The sequence below is a fragment of the Amblyraja radiata genome, chromosome 26, assembly GCF_010909765.2.
Source record: "Amblyraja radiata isolate CabotCenter1 chromosome 26, sAmbRad1.1.pri, whole genome shotgun sequence".
In the NCBI taxonomy this organism is placed as follows: domain Eukaryota; kingdom Metazoa; phylum Chordata; class Chondrichthyes; order Rajiformes; family Rajidae; genus Amblyraja; species Amblyraja radiata.
Window position 1 is genome coordinate 19827592 of NC_045981.1, and position 22240 is coordinate 19849831.

Sequence of the window (22240 nt, forward strand, 5' to 3'; positions counted from 1 at the left end):
AAAGAGGAGGCCAAGGAAGATGGTGGGTTACTGCAAGTAACTGAATCAGTCACGGTGCGGATGATGCCACAGCAAAGGTATCTGTTGATGTACAGCCTGTGTCAGAAGTGGAAGCCAACACGCAGGACACATCCCAGCAGAGTGAGGGTCAGAGGGAAGCTGAGGAAAAGCTGGGTAACTCTGATGCAAGATATGCAATTGTGCTTCCACGGGTACACCAGTTGGTCAAGTCAAAAGCAACCGTATTAGCCAGTTGTAGAAGTGAAGGAATCATGCAGATAGCCCGCAGCCCTACAAAGCAGCAGTACCAGCTCAACCAGAGCACTCCATTGTGGGCCTTGTTAGGAAATCACAGAATGAACCAAGAGGTAAACTTCGCACTCCAAAAGGACTTTGGACCATCCAATTCAGAGAGGAATGATTCAAATCTGCAACCAAGAGATACCCGGAATGGTCCCTCACTACCTGCAAACAGACACCCGCCCCAGGCCCATGAACAAGGCGCTAATGAAAGACCAGAATAGCAGACAATTCACCCTTTCAGATTCTCAGGCACCCCCAACATCCCAAATGAGGACAGATCCTTGTCAGCAGATCACACGTGCCCAAGATGATAAGTATTTTCAGGATGGGAAGGAGATTCACTGGGCGCGGAGGGGCATTTTAACAATGACCACTTGACTTGGTTGGATCGGAAACGTTGCTTCCACACCTGACAATTGAAAACCTGAGCAATGGACGATGTACAAAGAGCCAGGCGTGGTTAGAACACAAAGAAGAACAGGGACCTGGGAGCCTGAGGGACACAGCTGAAAATATTCTTGAGAAAGACTTCACATTAAAACAGGTACTATTCCAGCGACATTTCCTCTTTATCTGTTAGAAAATTTCTATGTGTTAGTTCGGAATCAATGACAAATAATCAATGAGAAACTGCTTATTCACATTTGGAAATGCCAGACTCCCTCAATTACAGTGAAGAACGGTAGACAAGTGATGGATTATATCGGACACAATTTTCCAAACTCTTCTCTTTCAACTCCTCCCACCCTTATTTCGTGCACCTCCCTTTGGCTTCACTCCCCATTCCAGTTCTCTCTCCTCCCCCTCCATAATCCCTCCTTTGGAAGCTTCCCTTCCTCTAATTCTCCTTTTTGCATCATTTCTTTCTTCTCCTTCATATCCTTTAACCTCCCCTCTACTTGTTACATATGTTGTTTTGTGTCACCCCAGCTGGAGTCTTAAAATACTGTAAGTGTAATTCCCATATGCACTGAAGCCCTGAACTTAATGATCTTTATTTGGAACATATGTATAGTTTGCAGTTAAGCTACTGGCATATCCCAGCAAGGTTTGACCTCTAGTATCTCCTCTTGGAGTCATAAAGTGTACAGTATATGTTCTTCAGCCCACTGCGTGCATGCTGACCTTTTCGCTTGTCTGCATTAACCTCATTTGCATGTATTAGGACCACATCCTGTGCTTTGTCTATCTAAATGCCTCCTGGAACAAGTGATTGTGTCTGATTCCAGCACCTCGGCTGGCTACATATCTACATATCAACCACTCTCTATGTAAAAGCATAGTCGTAAGATCTCCTTTAAATCATCTGACGCTCACCTTAAAATGATGTCCTTTTGCCTTTGATATCACTACATGCTCCAAATTTGATCTTTTCTCAGCTTCTACTTCCCATGCAGAGATGCCATGGGCCATCCATTCTGTCCCGTGCAAAATACTGAGTGCCTCCAACTATCACTCTCTGAGGTTTGGGTTGAGAGCTGGTGATGAGTGGTTCGGGGGGAGCATCAGGAACTGCCTCAAACTTATGTAAATGATGACGGAGAGATCCCTCCAGTCCATGAAGGGTCCCTCTGTCACCATGGACTATTTGTTCAAGGGTTTGGACTCCATGTGACTCAGTCCAACTCTTTGGGGACCATTGAAACTGGCAACAGCAAAACCCCACTCTTTGCACGCGGCCTCATAATTACCTTCAGCCCCCTTCTGCATTTTCAGATGTGCCCATAGTCAAGGAATAGGCCCACGCTTGGAGGTCCCCAGATTTCTGGCCAACAATTGCCAATCAAGAGCCATATGCCTCAATTCAACCTCAGTACACTTCATCCTTTTTATAATGCTATTCAAAGAACAACCTTGCAGGGGATAGTTTAACAGAGATATGTTGGGCAAGGTTTTTCACACAGAAGGTGGTGACTGCCAGGGGTGGTGAAGGAGGCAGATACAATGGTGGTGTTTAAGAGGCGTTTAGATCGGTACATGGATATGCAGGGAATGGAGGGATATGGATCACATAAGGCAGAGGAGGTTAGTCCATCTTGGCCGTATGTTCAGCGCAAACATTGTGGGCTGAAGGGTCTGATCCTGTGCTGTACTTTTCCATATTCTATGAAATAGAAAGATCTCCCGATATCTGAGTCAAAGCATCCAAAGTCATCAAATGTAGTATAATTGATAACTCATCTCAGAGTCATTTGTGGGTCTTGCTATGTACATATTTAGAGCTAGGAATGAGTTAATGTCATGTTGTTCAAGATGATACTGAGGCATGTGACAATGCACCATAAGGGATATTAATTATCTCATCATTCTGATCCTTTCCTTTTCTCATTGTCTTTTCACTCTCATCTCTTCTTCCTCATGACCAATTTATATCAATGTTTTGTTGTTCTCATTATTTTGAAAGGCCCATTCGGTGAGAGATGCCCATATCAATTAGCTTTTGGGTTTCACAGTCTCTGAGGAGATAATATGAAGCATTCATTGTTCTCTGTTTCAGCCAACATTTAAAAAAGGTCACGACCCAGAGACCAAGGAGGTGGAGGATCTATCCAACCTAGAGTAAGATACCACACGATACTGCATGTTGTTTTGTCATGTAATTCCAGAAGTGCCATATTAGACCATAGTACTTCTAGACACATTGTATGACAGTTGTATTGCGTTTGGTGATGTTATTATGAGGCACAATATCCGTGAATATGCTGATGTTATTGTGTATGGAAGTAATTGTATCGTAGTAAGAAGGATTATGTCACAACGATTAATGGCATTATCATGAGTCTGATAGTCAGAGAGTCTGATAATCTTCGTGTGATATTGTTTCAGTGAATACAGTGAGGCTGAAATAATTTTTGAATATATTATAATAATTATTATGTAATTTTGTGAGCATTAGATCAGATTAATTCATGTTTCAAGATGTACTTGTCAGGAGAGGAAAGCTTTGTTGTGCTGTTATCTAATCAGATCTAATCTAATTCAGATTAAACTATACATACAGTAAATACAATCAGGCCAACTCAAGTACAATAGATAGAATGAAGGGAGAGGGAAAGAGTGCAGAATTTTAGGATTGGGCTTCAACCACAATTCTCTGCAATTTCGTGCAGTCTCGGGCAGAGCTGATCCCAAACCATGCTGTGATGCAACCCACCTGTATACTTTCTATGGTACATCTGTAGAAGTTTGCAAGAGTCATTGGAGAGAGTCTCCTGAGGAAGTAGAGCTGTTGATGTGCCTTCTTGGCTGGCGTTTCAATGTGGTTAATCCACACAGATCAGTGGTTGTATTTACGTCAAGGAATGTGAAGCTCTCAACCATTTCTACTTCAGCACCATTGATGTCGATTGGAGTATGTACTCCACCATGCTTCCTGAAGTCGATAAATAGCTCATTCATATTGCTATGTTGAAGGAGATGTTATTGGTTCAACACCATGTTACTAAATTCTCTACCTCCTTCCTGTACTCTGTCTCAACTTTGCTCATGATCCGCCAACCACAGTGATGTAATCTGCAAACTTGCAGCTGGAGTTAGAGTCAATTTGGTCACACATAGATGTGAGCGTACACAGAAGATAGTAGAGGATTAAAGAAGCATCCTGCGAGGCACTGGCGTTGAGAATTATTATGGAGGAGGTGTCACATATCCTCACTGATTATAGTCTGTGTGCCAGAAAGTCGAGGATCCAGTGGCAGAGGGGATTGCTCACGTCTATATCCAGGAGTTTGGAGATGAGTTTTGATAGGACCATGGTGACAAAGGCAAAGCTACAGTCGATAAATAGGAGTCTGACAGAAACATTTTTTCTGGATTTTCCAGAGATGAGTTTAGGGCCAGGGTAATGGTGTCTGTTTGGACCTGTTGCGACGGTCGACGGAATGCAGTGGATCAAGGCTGTCTGGGAGTTAATGCGCACCATCACCAGTCTTTTGAAGCACGAGTTTCCACCCACTGGTACAATTTGTTTTCCAGCATGTGTGCAGTGACAGGTTGATGTTGAACACAGACAGGTACAACACTGAGGCTGATCCTGTCCTTGTTTAATTTGCAGGGAAGTATGTGAAAGCTCGGTTCTACTTTGCCTGAAGAGAAGATTCCACAGGGACATAAATTACGTGAGGACTGGTTACACAATTTAACAGGATGCTGATGAGTAATTTTTATATCAATCAGCATTATATATTGTTGTCGCATTTTGCATCTCTTAGATTGGTGCATTTACAGTTCTCTCTCACAATCACGCTTATTATTATCCCACAATGTAAGAAAAAGTTTTGCTTAAACGACCTTCCGCTCATTAAACAAATGCCTTCCACTCATTGCTTTTGTCTCAGTGTTTAAATATTGTAATTATGAATGAATTATTGCTCAGAGCAATGGATATAAAGGTGAGTCGCTGTACATTTATGAATGATATGTATGCGTGTTAGTCTGAGAATATAAAGGATATGAAGGTGTAAGTATTTGTGGCTAAGTATATGTAAAAATGTACAAATAAATAAAGTTTACAAGAGTCTGTATCTTAAAGTACATCTTGTGAGTCCCTAGGTGTGAATTAGTGAATGAGGTGTCAAAGTGTCGAGGCTAATGTGTCGCTAAGTATGATTTATTAATATGTGAATTAATGGCATTATTATGCTCTCGCAGAGCACCACGTTAGGCAGCTGAATAATAATGATGGCATAGATATGGCGAGTCATATGGACGTGGCTCTGTGTATCAGTAGTTTAGATAGATGTATGAGCCAGTAACATGTATGTTCCGGGAACAGTAACAGTATATGTTTTGGGGCATTGTCAGTCGTTATATGGATGGGGTAATGTGGGGGTCAGGATAAGGAAGGGACATATTATGTTGGTAAGGTGGATGGGGTCATGTGCACTAGTATTTTTTTTTAAATTTCAAAATATACTTTATTCAATTGGTAAATATATACAATTTCTGAACCATTCAAACAAAATTCATCCGACATTTTCGGAGACTATACAAACTTTTTCCAGTACAATTTTTTTACATTTGTCAAATTTCACCAAACAGTCCCCCACCAGTGCCACTCTGTGGCCCCTGTTCAAGTAATAAATATATACAATGTGTACACAGTGCGAAAATTTCCATCTGACATTTCAAGTTCCACAAAAAATGTCCCCCACCCGTGCCACTCATGTGGCCCCCTGGTGTGGGATACCTTTCCTTAATTTAATTTGAGGGGCGTCTCCACCATACTGTGCCCCCCATGTCCAGCAGCGGAAGGACCCTAGACTGTGGCCCTCCCCCACCGAGCCTTGGCGTTGGCTGCACCAAGCTTCTGCGAGTCCCTTAGCACGTACTCCTGCAGTCTGCAGTGGGCCAGTCGGCAACATTCCCTGACGGACATCTCGCTCTGCTGGGTGGTGAGCAACGCTCGGGCAGACCAAAGAGCGTCTTTCACCGAGTTGATGACCCTCCAGCAGCACTCGATGTCAGTCTCTGAATGTGTCCCTGGGAACAGTCCGTAAATCACAGAGTCCTCTGTGACGGAGCTGTTCGGGATAAATCGTTCCAGGGACCCTTTCATACCTCTCCAGACTCGTTTTGCAAATCCACACTCTGCAAAGAGGTGGGCAACCGTCTCCTCTCCATAGCAACAGTCCCGGGGGCAGCGTGCGCTGGTAGTGAGGTTCCGACGGTGCAGGAAGGATCTAACTGAGAGGGCTCCCCTCACCGCCAGCCAAGCCAGGTCTTGGTGCTTGTTGGTCAGTTCTGGCGATGAGGCATTTTGCCAGACAAGCTGGGCAGTCTGCTCTGGGAACCACGCCACAGGATCCATCGAGTCCTTTCCCTGCAATGCCTGCAGGACATTCCGTGCTGACCACTGCCCGATGGACTTGTGGTCAAAGGTGTTGGTCTGGAAGAACCTTTCAACAGACGTCAGATGGGGCGGCAATGTCCAGCTGACTGGTACATTGCGTGGCATCTGCGCCAGGCCCATCCTTCGCAACACCGGGGACAGGTAGAACCTCAGCAGGTAGTGGCACTTAGTGCCCACGTGCCTTGGCTCTACACTCCGCCTGATGCAGCCACACACAAAGGTGGCCATCAGGATGAGGGCGACGTTGGGCACGCTTTTACCCCCGTTGTCTGCCGACTTGTACATGGTGACCCGTCGCACCCGGTCCATCCTTGACCCCCAGATGAACTGGAAGACGGCCCGGGTGATCCCCGTGGCGTAGGAGGGAGGGACAGGCCACACTTGTGCCAAGTACAGCAGACCCGAGAGCACCTCACACCTGATGACCAAATTTTTCCCGGTTATGGAGAGGGAGCGTTGCCTCCACAGCTCCAGCTTCCTCCCCACCTTGGCTATCCGCTCCAGCCAATTCTTGTTACTCGACTCAGCCCCCCCGAACCAGATCCCCAGCACCTTCAAGAAGTCAGGCTTGATGGTGAAGGGGATGGAAGATCGGTCGGGCCAGTTGCCAAAGAGCATGTCCTCGCTCTTCCTGCGGTTCACCCTGGCTCCCGTGGCCGACTCAAACTGGTCACAGATGCTGATCAATCTGCGGACCGACCTTGGATCCGAGCAGAAGACGGCGACATCGTCCATGTACAGGGAGGTCTTGACCTGAATGCCCCCACTGCCTGGCAATGTCACTCCTCTTATGCTCGCATCCTTCCTGATGGACTCGGCAAAAGGTTCAATACAGCAGACAAACAAGACAGGAGAGAGAGGGCAACCCTGCCTGACTCCAGACCTTACAGGGAAACTGTCTGATTCCCACCCATTGATTTGGACTGCACTACGGATGTTGGTGTAGAGCAGTTTGATCCAATTTCGGATTCCCTCCCCAAAACCCATTTTGGAGAGCACGTCCCTCATGTACGTGTGCGATATCCTGTCGAAGGCCTTCTCCTGGTCCAAGCTGACTAGGCAGGCATCCACCCGTCTGTCCTGCACGCAGGCGATGGTATCTCTCAGCAGCGCTAGGCTGTCTGAGATTTTCCTGCCAGGTACAGCACAGGTTTTCCTGCCAGGTACAGCACAGGGTGGATCACCCGTCCCAGAGCAGACTTGACCCGGTTGGCGATGGCCTTAGACAGGATCTTGTAGTCTACATTCAACAATGTTATGGGTCTCCAATTCTTTATATCCTTCATCTCCCCCTTCTGCTTGTAGATTAGGGTGATGCTGCCCTTCCTCATGGAGTCTGACATGCTGCCGGCTAGAAGCATGTCGTTGTACACTTCCAGCAGGTCCGGGCCCACCCAGTCCCACAGAGCCGAATACAACTCGGCCGGTAAGCCGTCGCTTCCGGGAGTTTTACTCGAGTCAAAGGAGCGGATGGAGCCAGTCAGCTCCTCTAGGGTCAGTGGTTGGTCCAGACTCTCCTGCTTGCTGTCCTCCAAGACCTCCGTGATAGAGGACAGGAAGTTCTGGGAGGCGGTGCTGTCTGTGGCCTTTTGGTCATACAATTCCATGTAAAAGGATTTGCAAACCCTCATCATGTCTGTCTGCGAGGATGCTACCGAGCCGTCCTCCTCCCTAAGGCTGTTGATCACAGAGCTCCCCCTGTGAACCTTATGGAAGAAGAAACGTGAGCACGTCTCATCCTGCTCCACATGGCGGACCCTGGATCGGAAGATGATCTTGGAGGATTCAGAGGTAAAGAGCCAAGCTTGCCGGTCCTTCACCTCTCTAAGTTCCTCCCTCACATCCACCCCCCTCGACTGCAGAAGGGGCAGTTGTTGCAATTCTGTCTGGAGTTGGCACAATTCCCTCTGACTCTGTCTTGCTCTCTGAACCCCTTTGGCTATGAATAACCTCTTAATGTTCTCCTTGTTTGCTTCCCACCAGAGTGTCGGGGAGTCAAAGAGGGGCCTCACCGTTCTCCAACGTGCGTAGTCCCTCTTTAGCTCCTCAACGTTCTCTGGGGTCAACAGCTTCACATTTAACTTCCACGTCCCTCTGCCTGCTTTCCGGTCCTCCTGTAGGTGACAGGAAGCCTGAAGGAGGCAGTGGTCAGAGAAGAACACCGGCGTGAGGTCGGCGTGTCTCACCGTGACGGCCTTCGTGGTGAAGACGAAGTCTATCCGGGATCGGGCCAAACCGTCCGATCTCGACCAGGTGAACCGCGGCTGGGATCCGCCTGCAGGGTCGCTGAAGGCGTCGTGCAGCTTTGCGTCTTTTACCGTTTCCATCAGGAACTTGGACGTGCTGTCCAGTCTGTTGTCGGCACTGCCAGATTGTCCAGCCGCATCAATGATGCAGTTGAAGTCACCGGCCAGAACGAGCTGCCGGGACGTGGCCAACAGCACTGGGAGCTGCTGGAGAACGGCCTGCCGCTCGCTCCGCACGGGTGGGGCATACACATTAATCAGCCGGAGCGGAGAACCACGGTACATAACATCCACCACGAGGAGACGCCCCGCAACCACCTCCCTGACCTCAGTGATGGCGAAGTTCCCTCCCCGCAGCAAGATCCCCAGGCCGGAAGCACGACAATCATTGCCCCCCGACCACACCGACAGTCCGTGGGGCCACCATCGCGACCACCTCCGATAGCAGCGGAGGTGTGGCAACCCGCACTCCTGTAGAAAATCACATCTGCCTTGACCTTGGCCAGGTACTGTAAGGCATTTACACATCGCGCAGTGCTCTTCACACTGCGCACGTTTAAAGATGCCAGTTTGAGCTCCATTGTCCTTTAGAGTCACTGGCCATTTTCCTGTTCCCTCATGCCCACCACTTTGGTGAATTGCCTCACCTTTCCTGGGCTCAGATACCCGGCCTCCTCAACAGGTTGGGTTTCCCGTGTCGTAACCCGAGGTGTCGTTGGGGGGGGCTGCTCGTTTTACCCCCTTCTGGGTGCGCCGCTTCCCCCGTCTCTCGTGGCTGGGGCACGGTGACAGGCTTACTGCTCCCGGAAACTCGGAGCTGAGGCCCATTGGCCGCTACGATGCTCCCGGTTGCCCGGAGCTGGGGCCCAACTGCCACTGCACTGCTGTCGATGCCCTGGGGCCCAACGGCCACTGCTCTGCTCCCGGTGCCCTGGGGCTGGACCCCCTCGACCGCTGCACTGCTCCCGATGCCCTGGGGCTGGAGCCCCTCGACCGCTGCTCTGCTCCCGATGTCCTGGGGCCGGAGCCCCTCGACCGCTGCTCTGCTCTCGGTCTCCTGGTGCAGGTGTACAATCGGCCTGGATCTTCTCCTTTCCTCCCCATGTGCACTAGTATATGTCAGGAGAAGTATGGTTTTCTGAACTGTATGGACAGGATGGTCAGTATGTGGATGAGATAGCGTGTGTCAATACATTGTGACTCCAGTATGTCCAAATGTGAACGACCAATGATTTTGATACTGTACTCATATACAGATATTTCTGCTATAAAACGATAGTTATATTCCTAAGAAACATTACCTTATGGAAAATCATGTTATAAAAACAATTGTGTCAATGGGGAAAGGGGCCAGGGTTAGAGAGCATCCAATTTGCATTGACACAGTTAGTTTTCCCACAGGCTTTTCAATTTTTCTTTATTTTTTAATAATAATAATAATAATAATAATAATAAACTTTATTTATAAAGCGCTTTAAACAACCGCAGTTGCCACAAAGTGCTGTACATGAGAACTCATGGACAAAAAGTTATTACAAACCATTAAAAACCGTAAAACGAAGGACTAAAACAGTAAAAATTAAAAGACATTAAAAGCACTAAGAACAGGAGCAATGCTAATAATAAAGGCTCTATGTTACATTATTTAACAGTCTATCTTTGCACAAGTGTCAAAGTAAACGATAGTTTGTCAATTTCAATGTCCTTCTTTGGTTAAAGTATTATCTATGTTATTAAGAGACAATGGTGCCTGATTACTGTGAGAAGGTTACATGGAAACAAGTTTTTCCCTAGACTGTTTTTTCCCAAGACAGTTTTCTTTTTCTGCTTGTCAATTTCCAAAATAACTTTTAGATAGTTCTCTCGTTCATAATTGAAATTGCATGAAAAACAATTTGGCCCGCAGAATACAAATAGTGTTCCCAATTCAACAATTACATTATATCCAATTAGTGCTATGGAAACAAGCGTCATAGCGAAACTACCTGAATTTCCCTGAATATGTTAAACATTTATATTAGTGTGAGAATTGTGCTTTAGGTTGTGTTTTTGGCTGTACTGATTCACCATCTCTCCTTTTACAGACCTATATTGGGAACATTTTGGTTTCATTGAACCCCTACAAGTGTGTTGGGATATACTCTGAGGACATCATCAAACAATACAAGAGGAGAGAGCTTTCTGAAAACCCTCCGTAAGTCCCCTGCATATCCCCTCCATTGATAAAGGGCACTGGGACTGAGCATGGTTCAGTAACTAGTTGACTTGACTCCTTTGCAAACAAGTTTGGTAGCCAAGAGTGGGGGAGATTGAATGGCACAACATGGGGAAGGGGGGTCTTGAATGCAGGATTAGCAGGTCAAAAGTGTTTTATTGTCATATATCCCAAAATGGAACAATGAAATTCTTACTTGCAGCAGTACAACAGATATGTAAGCATACTACACTGTAAAACCAATAATAAATAACAAGAAATAGTTTTATGTATATATAAGATTAGGTGATTGGCTACATATTGGGGGGAGGGATGCAGCTGTTAGGGGGTGCAGCTGTAAGGGATCAATGCAATGAGGAGTTGTAGGCACCCAGGGTACATATTTTGTTCTCCTGCAGGTGTCCCAAGTTGACTCTGGGGGATTATGAGCACATTGTTCTGGACATTCCCAGGGCATCATGTTCCACGCTCCCCAGTAATGTACTGAAAGAAGAGTCAAGGTGAATGAAAATTTCCCAGCCAGCCCTGAGCTGGAGGTCATGCTGGGTTGGTACAAATGGCTCAGATGGCCCTGGGTAACTTTCAGATTGGCCATCATTCAACTTGGGAATGGTTGCAAGCCAAATATTAAAATCTAAATTAAAGAATGCAGTCAAAAATATTACCACCTGATCAAATTTCTAGATGAGCAGCTCTTTGCCTGTCTGACAACACCAAATATTTTTGAATTGTTGTGCTGGGCAACCAAACTATAAGCGTCTTAATGGCGGATTGGAGTGGGAGATGAGTGGAATGTCGGTGTGAATGAGGGTCGGGGTGACTTGTTGACAGGTGTCTTCTAATCCACAGACACATCTTTGCCATTGCTGATGCTGCATACACATTAAGCCGGAGCTGCGAGAGAGAGCAGTGTATCATAGTCAGGTGGGTGCTGCATTCTGATGGCTTCATGTGCCTGTTAATCCTACTAGCTGTAAGATGCTAGAGTGAATGTGTGAGATTGTGGAGCACTACTGGAGTGACCGCGGAGGCATTGTGAATGATTTGCATGCTTGGCAATGAGTCGGCATGATTTTGACTGATGGTGATTTTTAATTTTCTATCTGTTCAGTGGAGAGAGTGGGTCAGGGAAGACTGAGGCGGCAAAACTGATCACCCACTACCTAATGGCACTTTACCAGGAAACCAGGGAGGAACAAATCTGTCAGGTCAGGCTCCCCACATCCTGAAACTAAAGACAATGAATGTCTGCTTAATCAGAACTATGTAGCATGCACTCATGCACACACACTCAAGCGACCTTTTCACGGGGCGAGTTGACGCAAGATGTCACCAGAGTGAAGAGGTCGTGGTCCAGCACGAGTCTCGCACGATATAACGGCAGTAGATAAAGAGTTCCCACGGTACTCGGCATTTCTGCTATTTGTGCGAGTGACTTGTCCGTTTCCCGAGCTTTCCCGTTAAATCTTGAATGAACATCGTGAACTACACGTGACACAAATGATGTAACTTTTTTTTTCACACACTATATATATCCTCCCTTGGTTGAATTGGCTCATTTGGAGACATATTTTACTGTGTATGTGGGAGACACAGATGGACTGAGCACAGTACCTCGGTCTTACTGTGTGTGGGAGAGGGGGAGAAAGAGACGTACACTCACAGAGGCAGAGTCTCTCAGCCTGTGTAAGAGGGAGGGAGAGAGAGAGAGAGGCACACACAAGGTGGATGTGAAATCTCACCTGCCTGTTTCAGTGACAGACACCCGCCGTCAGTAAATGAAGACACCCCCATCTGTCTCCCCCTCCTCTCCCTCGACTCCCCCACCTTTCTCTCCCAACTCCAGTCCCGTCCCGACCCCCTGGGAAACTGAATAGAGCAACAGTCAACTGCTGCCTGTGCGCTGATATGACAATAAAGGCTACTTTACTTTACTGAGTTAAGTTAAAGAGTTCCCACGGTAGACTGTAAAACTGGGACCCTGGTTCTGGACTCCCCCAACACCGGAACCCTTCTTCAGACAGCCTAATCGGAATTGAGTCTGAAGATGTGTCTCGTCCCGAAACATCAGCTTTTTTTCTCCAGAGATGCTGCTTGACTCGCTGAGTTACTCCAGCTTTTTGTGTCTGTCTTCGGTTTAAACCAGCATGTGCAGTTCACTCCTTACACGGGTCTCTGTACAACATTGATTGGTAGCGTTCCGGACCCCTGGACCCGAGGACTCCGACCTGTATCTCTCAAAGAAGTACATGTGAAAAATTTCTCACGGACCATAAAAATGCGTAACCTTTCAGTAAAGTCCCTTTTAAAGTCCCTTTTAAAGATTATAGTTATTTTCTTGAATCTCATTAACATAACTCATGAATAAGTTGATGTCCATATTCGGATGCAAATCTTTATTTTTATTTATTTTTTAAATTCAATCCCACATAAGATAATTTTTACTCACCTTCTGTTCCCTCTGTCCAGCTTCCGGGTTCACCGTTCGCAGGAGTTCCCACGGTATCCGCAAGAGTTATTACGGATATCGCACTGGCCACTACGTTCATATAATGTTGCAATACTCAACCACAAGTGTACAAGTCAATCTTGGAGAAATTCAAACTTTCTTGAATTTTCTCCCGAGTGACCAAGTTACACGATGACCTGCCGTTAGCGCTACGGTGGTCCACGGTGGTCCACGAATGCCGCACTGTTATCGCACGAGGTTCCCACGATGTTAAACTCCGGTTAACTCTTGCGTCAAGTTGCCCCGTGAAAAGGCCGCTTCACTAATAAGCAAGCACATACATGCAAGCAGGTGAACACATAAACACAGATACATGCATTTACAGAACTATAACATGCATGCATCTGCATGCACAGACATGTGTATATACAAAAAGATATGCACACACTTATTAAAATGCATACAACACATGTACATTCACGTGCATATATACAAGCACACACACACACACATTTATATGCATACACATATACACACAGAAATGCATGTATACACACACAAATATTCACACATAGTATGTGTATGTGACATACACGTCATAAACATGCATACAAACATATATACTGCATACACACAAACACCCTCACACAAATACACACACAAGCATACACACAAACACAAGCACACATATGCAAGCTGGAAATGGAGAGAAAAGGCAATTTGATGCTTGGTCAAATTATGAAATTTCCAGAAATACATTGAGCCAGAGCTGGTATTATTGCATTTGAGTCATTCTGTGGTCTTGGTCAATCTCAGGGAAGGGTGGAGTATCTCCCTAATTTTACTGTTAATAGGACTAAGCGCAAAATTATTAATCTGTGAGTGATTGGCATTAACCACTGGTTTCATGCAATGTGTAAATTGGACTGCATGAGGTTTTAGTGGTCTTTGTCTTTTGCTTCGTGCTCCAAATGGCTGCTTTCCAGTCTTTCCTTCAATGCACCTAGTTGTAATGTTCCAGCTGATCACCGATTGCCCCCTCCATGTTCCTGATGCGTGAACAACAAGATATGATGTAACCTGCACTCTTTCTTGCCACAGGCAGCTCAGGCTCTTCCCATCTTGGAAGCATTTGGGAATGCTAAAACTGTCCTGAATAATAACTCCAGCCGGTTTGGGAAGCTCCTGTGGATCCATATCCGAGAGTAAGTAACACCTGGCTGACCTGCAGTTACTTCCAGCATTTGCTCTTTTATTTGTCATTTATCTCGATTGTTAGTTTGCAGTCAGAATCAACACCCTAAAAGGGCCTGTCCCACTGCAGGGACCTAATTTGCGAGTTTAGAAGAGTTTGTGCTCGACTCAAACTCACAGCATGGTCGACACGTGGTCCTAGGAGGTCTATGTAACTCTCCTTCATGCTCGAGAGAAGTTCCCGCATACTCGAAGCCTCAGTTTGGTTGAGGAGTATTTTTTAGCATGCTGAAAACTGTCGCCGAGTAAAAATTGGTCGGCATGGAAAAAATCTATATTTGTTTTAGTCGTAGGTTTAGTCGAAGTAGGTCGTAGTAGGTCGGTATGTTATTTGTAGGTAATCGAAGGCAATCGAAGGTAGTCAAAGGTAATCGAAGGTAGTCTAAGGTAGTCGTAGATAGTGTTAGTATAGTCAAAGGTGGTCGGCTTCACGCTCCACTATTCGGTGTCCATTTTTCCTGAAGCTGGTTGAAGCTAGTCTTCAACATAGTCGAAGGAGGTCGAAGGAGGTCTTCTACATATTTGTAGGCGGTTCTCTACATAGTCGAAGGAGGTCGTAGGAGATGTTCTACTTCGGCGATACAACAAGACCATGACACTTTTTTAAACTCTTCTCAACTCGCAAATTAGGTCCCCGCAGTAGGACACGCCCTTTATGGTGCAATTCCTCATTTGCCTTGCTCGTTGGTATTGGAAGCACAACTTTCCCTAGTGTCAGAAAAATAGGAGTCTGATTACCTAGACTTCATCAAAACATAGACAATCCCGGGCAGGGGGTGATTGGGACCATGTGAAGCAATAGTTATTTTTTATTATTAGAGCAAGACTTTGTTTCTGTTTCTTCATCTCGTCTCATTTGTATCTTTAAATTTCAGTCTTTCCCCTTGAGTCTGAATTCCATCTGCAAGGGGCTCAAAATATGCAATATGGCTCAGGTGGAACATCATAAACTGATGTTTATGAGCAATTCACAGTTTTATACCTCTGGGTTTCATTCCGCATAGACTAGGCTGAAGAAATGAATATATTTGAGGACCCCATTAGGGATTCTATGGTTTTGCAGCTGGAATCTTAGACTATGGGGATGTGAGTTTTTTATCCTATTGTAGTCATTTGATCATTTGATACCAGTTTTTATCAGAGCATGTTGCCTGGAAGCAACTTTGTAACTTTTAAAGCTGAATGGAAAATGTTTTTAAAAAGAAAAAAATTAGACTTGTGGGAGAGGACCTGGGACCAAAACTAATGTGGCAGCATGTTTAACGAGTTGTCACAGGCAAAATACGCTGACTAGATGCAAACTGTGCTGTGAGATTTAATGGGAACAAGGTGAATTACTGTACAGATGTGCTGAAGCATAATTACACATCTGTATATACCAAGCACCTCCAACATTAGGAAGTCTTAACTACTCCAGGTAATGATTACTTTTGAGGTGACTTGTTATTTAACAAGATGAAGCCCATGCCTATAACATAGATGGACATCTCAAGGTGCTCCCCAAAGATTTAATCGAAACAGGTTGGAAGCTGAGCTGAAGAAAGAAATATTGCAAGGGATGACTGAAAGCAGGCAGGAATATCTGAGAGAACAAGAGAGAACAATACGGAGGCGGCAGAGAGGATCAGGGAGGCAGCAGCAGACAGGAAGGTATAAATGGCCGACATTGCCGTTCCCAAAAATGGGATGGAGAGAAAGGACTGCACAAGAGGCCAGAATTAGGGAGAGAGCCAGGACACTTGGAAATTACAGAGGGGAGGGGGGCAATGTGAGGGATTTAAAGACGAGGATGGGAATTATAAATAAGGATGTTAAGGCATCTATGTAGGCCAGCAAATGTAGGGTGATGAGGTAGTGTGGAGGCTCATCGTGGAACCTTGAGCTGCATTAAGATGGGCACAGACTTCAAGATGAGCAGATGTTTTTAGAGGGTGTAGAATGGCAAGAGGAAGAGCAGTCAGCATCTTGTCTATTTCTTTGTTCTGTTAGGTTGTACTTGATCTATACCTCAAACTAATTAAACCCCTTCATTCCATGTTACTTGATGTTAAATAATAATCTCTGTCTTTGAGTGAAGTGTGTAATAGTGAGCAATAGAAAGTTATGCATCTGTGTGTCACAGTACAGGTCCACCAACAATTTTCGGGCAACTGGTGATCCGGCACCTTCTTTAATCCTGACCAAATAACAAGAATGCACTTGAAATCCCCACCCCCGGAAGTCCCCCAAAAAATGTGGCACCTAGGCTGGGAGAGGTGGCCAATCTCAACCTCATTGGGACCTATTGGTGAGTCAAATTTGCCGCTTGCAGCCGGGGCTCTGGATCTCCGGCCTGGCCAGAGTTGACAGATCTGTTCCCATAGCCGACTTCCAAGTCCGACTTTGCAGGTATCTCAGCCCTCCTGAGACCGTGACCTCTCTTGGTCCAGCAAAACAGATAATAGAGAAGGGCTTTGGAACCAAGGGTGACAGAAAATCGCTGGTGGACCTGCACTTTCATGAAGGTCACAATGAGGCCAAGTTTTAATGCAGAGAGATGGGTAGTCCATGGAAAGATTATCCATTCAGGTATGATGGAACAAAATTTGAGGGAGCATTATAGTTCTGAGTGGTTGCGTAGCAGGGACCATTTAATGGAATGATGAAGAGTAAGCTTTAGCCATGTTAAGCTACGCCTTATCTGGGAGTGTTTGATGGGCAGAGAAGAGGAAGCAATGCTTACCACCTCTCATGCCAAATCTGCCCTGAGAGGTTTGATATTGGTGCTGGGCGCTGGAAATCGAAAGTGTTCATCCTAGTCCCAATTTACCATGTGCTCAGTGAAGTCATTAGCATCTTGGGATATCTTCGTAACAAAGCCGAGCCATGAGTTCACTGATGGCATGGTGATCACGGTGACTGGTCAAAATTCAAAACTGAATCACATGACTGAGCTGTGGCTTTTCTATGTTCCCAGTGACCTGGTGGTTGGAAACTCCATATCCCACTACCTGCTGGAAAGGTCGAGGCTTGTCTTTCAGGTAAGTGTTTAATAAAGACCAGGTCAGTGCGTGGTCACAGTTTTGTTGCATTTGCGAATAATCCCTTGGGCACAATGTGAACATGTTTGCAAGTGTTCCCCTGTCACTCTGTAACAGTGTAAGTGTGCTGTTGTCACTTTGGGACAGTGAGTGTGTTGTTCCCCTGTCACTGTGACAGTGTTGTTCCTAGGGTTGCCAACTGTCCCGTATTAGCCAGGACATCCCGTATATCGGGCTAAATTGGTTTGTTCCATAAGGGACCGGCCTTGTCACATATTAGACTGCTACTACTCGGGTCGAATGCCGGGTCCGGCCCCACCTCACCCGTCCCGACGTAGTGCAGTCCATGGAGTGCAGCAGCAGTGCCACGCCCATGGCCCCGTCGGTAGGCAGCCCGGCCAGCTGTCCGGCGTTCGGACCTTCGCTTACCGCCGACACCACCACCCCTCCTTCTCAAGGCAGATCATCAGTTCATGAGTTGGGTGGGGCGCCGGACTTTGCGCGCGACGCCCAACTCATCATTCACCCAGCCACGGCCGAGTCGGTCAATGAATTGGCGTTGGGAAATTGTCCCTTATTTTGACCTTTTGTCCCTTATTTGGGAGTGAGGAAGTTGGCAACCTTAGTTGGTCCCCTGTCACTCTGTAGGAGTGTGAGTGTAAGTGCGTTGATCCCCTGGACTAAACTAATTAACAAAGTGATTTGTGAAATACTCTGTTGCTTCTTGTAGGCACGGGGTGAGCGTAATTACCATGTGTTTTATGAACTGCTGGCGGGTTTGGACGAGGAGCAGAAGGAGGAGCTGAGCCTTCAGGAAGCAGAGACCTACTTCTACCTCAACCAGGTGACATGGTGCACACACATCCCGCTTTTATTCTTTCAAACATAAACTTTATTCATGAGGTATATATGCAAAAATTATAAAACAATACTTAGCTTTCTTCACATTCATAGTAATGATGCAAATTAAATTGGCAATTTAAATGAAAGAGGGGTATAGATATGCACTGGGGAAATCCAGAGCTTTAGGGCTGGGGGACTGATGGGAAAGTTACAATGGTGGAGCAAAGGAAGTGGTGAACTTGCGAGTTCTCCAAACCCCCGTGCTAGCGAAATGGAGCACAGCCTTAAAGCAGAGCTGCAGTATATTCAAGGGAAGTAATTAAAGCAAATGGTTACACAGTGGCACAGCAGTTAGTACCACTTCCTCACAGATGCAGGGACCTGAGGGCTATCCTGCCTCCTGCACTATCCTGACCTCCTGCACTGGAGCCTGTATCTTTGCCCTTGGTGCTCTAGATTCCGCCCACATCCTAAACATGCGAGGACTGCTAGGTTAATTGGCCACTGTAAATTGTCTGTAGTAACTGGGGACATTGGTGGGAATGTGAAGAGAATGAAATGGATTAGTGTAGGACTTGTGTAATAGGCTGCTTGATGTTTGGTGCAGACCTGTAATGGGACCTTTTCACGGGGCGAGTTGACGCAAGATGTCACCAGAGTGAAGAGGTCGTGGTCCAGCACGAGTCTCGCACGATATAACGGGGAGTAGATAGAGTTCCCACGGTACTCGGCATTTCTGTTATTTGTGCGAGTGACTTGTCCGTTTCCCGAGCTTTCGCGTTAAATCTTGAATGAACATCGTGAACTACACGTGACACAAATGATGTAACTTTTTTTTTCACACACTATAAATATCCTCCCTTGGTTGAATTGGCTCATTGGGAGACATATTTTACTGTGTATGTGGGAGACACAGATGGACTGATCACAGTACCTCGGTCTTACTGTGTGTGGGAGAGGGGGAGAAAGAGACGTACACTCACAGAGGCAGAGTCTCTCAGCCTGTGTAAGAGGGAGGGAGAGAGAGAGAGAGAGGCACACACAAGGTGGATGTGAAATCTCACCTGCCTGTTTCAGTGACAGACACCCGCCGCCAGTAAATGAAGACACCCCCATCTGTCTCCCCCTCCTCTCCCTCGACTCCCCCACCTTTCCCTCCCAACTCCAGTCCCGTCCCGACCCCCTGGGAAACTGAATAGAGCAACAATATAGATATAGAAACTGAAACAATATAGAAACTGAATAGCGCAACATGGCAAAAACATCTCTGACACGCTTTACCCCCTTTCTTTGAGATTTTCTGGGAGCCATCTCTGCAAGTGTTCCTGTTAAAAAGATTATCCAACAATGACAATTAGGTGGGACGTCCTCGAAGGACACATGTTCCCTTGTCGATATTGAGACCACCTGTTTTACTCACCTTCTGTCCCCTCTGTCCAGCTTCCGGGTTTACCGTTCGCAGGAGTTCCCACGCGCTATATCTCTAAAATCTGAAGTTAGGTAATGTCTAAAGGAACTGCAGACGCTGGTTAATGCTGGTTAATACGCACAGAAGGACACAAAATGTTGGTGTAACTCAGCAGGTAAGTCAGATCTGGGAAGAAAAACATAAAAAGCTGGAGTAAGTCAGCGGGTCAGGCAGCATCTCTGGAGAAAAAGAATAGGTGACGATTCGAATCGGAGCCCTTCTTCAGACAGCCTATTCGGAATTGAGTCTGAAGATGTGTCTCGTCCCGAAACATCAGCTTTTTTTCTCCAGAGATGCTGCTTGACTCGCTGAATTACTCCAGCTTTTTGTGTCTGTCTTCGGTTTAAACCAGCATGTGCAGTTCATTCCTTACACGGGTCTCTGTACAACATTGATTGGTAGCGTTCCGGACCCCTGGACCCGAGGACTCCGACCTGTATCTCTCAAAGAAGTACATGTGAAAAATTTCTCACGGACCATAAAAATGCGTAACCTTTCAGTAAAGTCCCTTTTAAAGTCCCTTTTAAAGATTATAGTTATTTTCTTGAATCTCATTAACATAACTCATGAATAAGTTGATGTCCATATGCGGATGCAAATCTTTATTTTTATTTATTTTTTAAATTCAATCCCACAGAAGATAATTTTTACTCACCTTCTGTAGCAATGTTACAAAATTTTGAGATTTTAAAAATCAAGTCTGCAATTTATCCCATCAGATAAAGCATAAAAATAAGTTTAATTTGACACCTAATTCACTTTCATATCTCAAGTATTTAAAAAGTTATGGCCATTTTCAAATGAGCATCTTGTTCCCTATTGATTTTCTATGGACATAACAAAAAAGCTGTGATCGTGAACAGTCAAAAGCCCATAACTTTCTTAAAAATTAAGAGAACTGAATGAAATTTTCAGTTATCATAGATTGAAGCATTCTGAAACAAATATAAAATAATCTTACTTGGATGACCTGAAATTAAAGCATATAATTAGTTAGTTACCTAATTGTAGCTAATTTCAGACTTCAATTACTAGGTCTAAACATCTATCCATTTCTTAATAAATGATTAACATTTTTAAATAGCCTAAATGTCCAAATAATATTCACAAATAATTCACAATAAAACATGATTTTTAAATCTCATTTACATTAATTTATAGGCCAAATGGAAGGAATTCAGTGTTCAATTGCTGTAAATAAATGCCCATTTAAATCAGCTTTCCAGTGGGTTCCTGTGAACGCGCTGGTTTAGAACGTTCACATTGCGGTAGATTTGTGCCCCCAAATGCCGAGAAAAATACTGCGGGATATAATGGGCCCAAAATGAGCTACTCGCAATATTAAACTTTGTATAAAGGGATCTTTAGAAGCCCTTTTTAATGTAAAAATATACAGCCTACCTTCTATGGTTTGCTTTATGAGACCCTGCGGTTGCTGGCGGTCGCGGGTTTAGAGTTTGATTTTTAAACTACTATAACTATTATTCAAGGCTTTTAAAACTAATAATAGCTTTTGCGACGGGGTCTTTCAGCGATTTTTCGTTAATAATTAACTAGGCTGAACATTTTCGATTGGAACAGCTTAGAGAAAATCGCGTTTTAAACCCGCCCCCTCTAAACGGCGCCAAAATCGCGCACAACCGCAGTGACAGATTTTCAGCGACGCTTCAGGTAGGCTTTGCAACATACCTACCTTCTGTCCCCTCTGTCCAGCTTCCGGGTTCACCGTTCGCAGGAGTTCCCACGGTACCCGCAAGAGTTATTACGGATATCGCACTGGCCACTACGTTCATATAATGTTGCAATACTCAACCACAAGTGTACAAGTCAATCTTGGAGAAATTCAAACTTTCTTGAATTTTCTCCCGAGTGACCAAGTTACACGACTACCTGCCGTTAGCGCTACGGTGGTCCACGGTGGTCCACGAATGCCGTACTGTTATCGCACGAGGTTCCCACGATGTTAAACTCCGGTTAACTCTTGCGTCAAGTCGCCCCGTGAAAAGGCCGCTTTAGTCTGAAGGTTCTGAGTCCATGCTGTATGACTCAATGACTCCCTCTACTGGTGGGCTAATTGTCCTTTCATGTTGGTTGGCTGCAAAACATTTAAAGGGGAGTTGATGGAGTGAATACGCTGTAGGGTCAGAGGAGATAAGGAGAGGGGGAATGGGTCAGATGGATTCGCTCTGCTTGGAGCTGGCAAGGACGCAATGTACCAACTGAAATTAGTCCTGATGTCTCTCATGTATAGCGTTGCTCTAATTTGAATAGTGTGCTTTCCTTCTTCCTCAGCAGAGAAACTAATTCTATTCACGTTCATATAAGGTTTTAAATGTCATTCCTGGTGGAGTAATTTGCACTGAGGTTCACAACCACCCAGAGTCTGTGCAGTGTTGGTGATGCCTGGGCTCCAGGCCTTCACTGCCAGGACATTGTTGCAGCTTTGTGAATCCTACAGCCTCCACTTTAATCTTCACTCGACAAAAATGAAACATGGATCACAGAAATAAATTCCACTCAGCCTCTGTTACAATTCTATATCTAGTTTCTATCTCCTCACATAGGCATGGAAAGGATGCGGAGAGGGTAGT

The 22240-nt window shown here is 45.5% G+C and overlaps 1 protein-coding gene across 1 annotated transcript in view; it reads left to right on the forward strand.

Annotated features, from left to right (window-relative positions):
- Positions 1 to 272: 272 nt before the first annotated feature.
- Positions 273 to 22240, forward strand: part of myo15b (myosin XVB) — a 156268-nt gene continuing 134300 nt past the window's right edge. Inside the window, exons 1-7 of the mRNA XM_033043975.1 lie at positions 273 to 368; positions 10485 to 10594; positions 11014 to 11115; positions 11727 to 11823; positions 14166 to 14269; positions 17275 to 17338; positions 18069 to 18182. Coding sequence (XP_032899866.1) covers positions 273 to 368; positions 10485 to 10594; positions 11014 to 11115; positions 11727 to 11823; positions 14166 to 14269; positions 17275 to 17338; positions 18069 to 18182 — 687 coding nt within the window. The remainder of the gene's footprint in view (positions 369 to 10484; positions 10595 to 11013; positions 11116 to 11726; positions 11824 to 14165; positions 14270 to 17274; positions 17339 to 18068; positions 18183 to 22240) is intronic.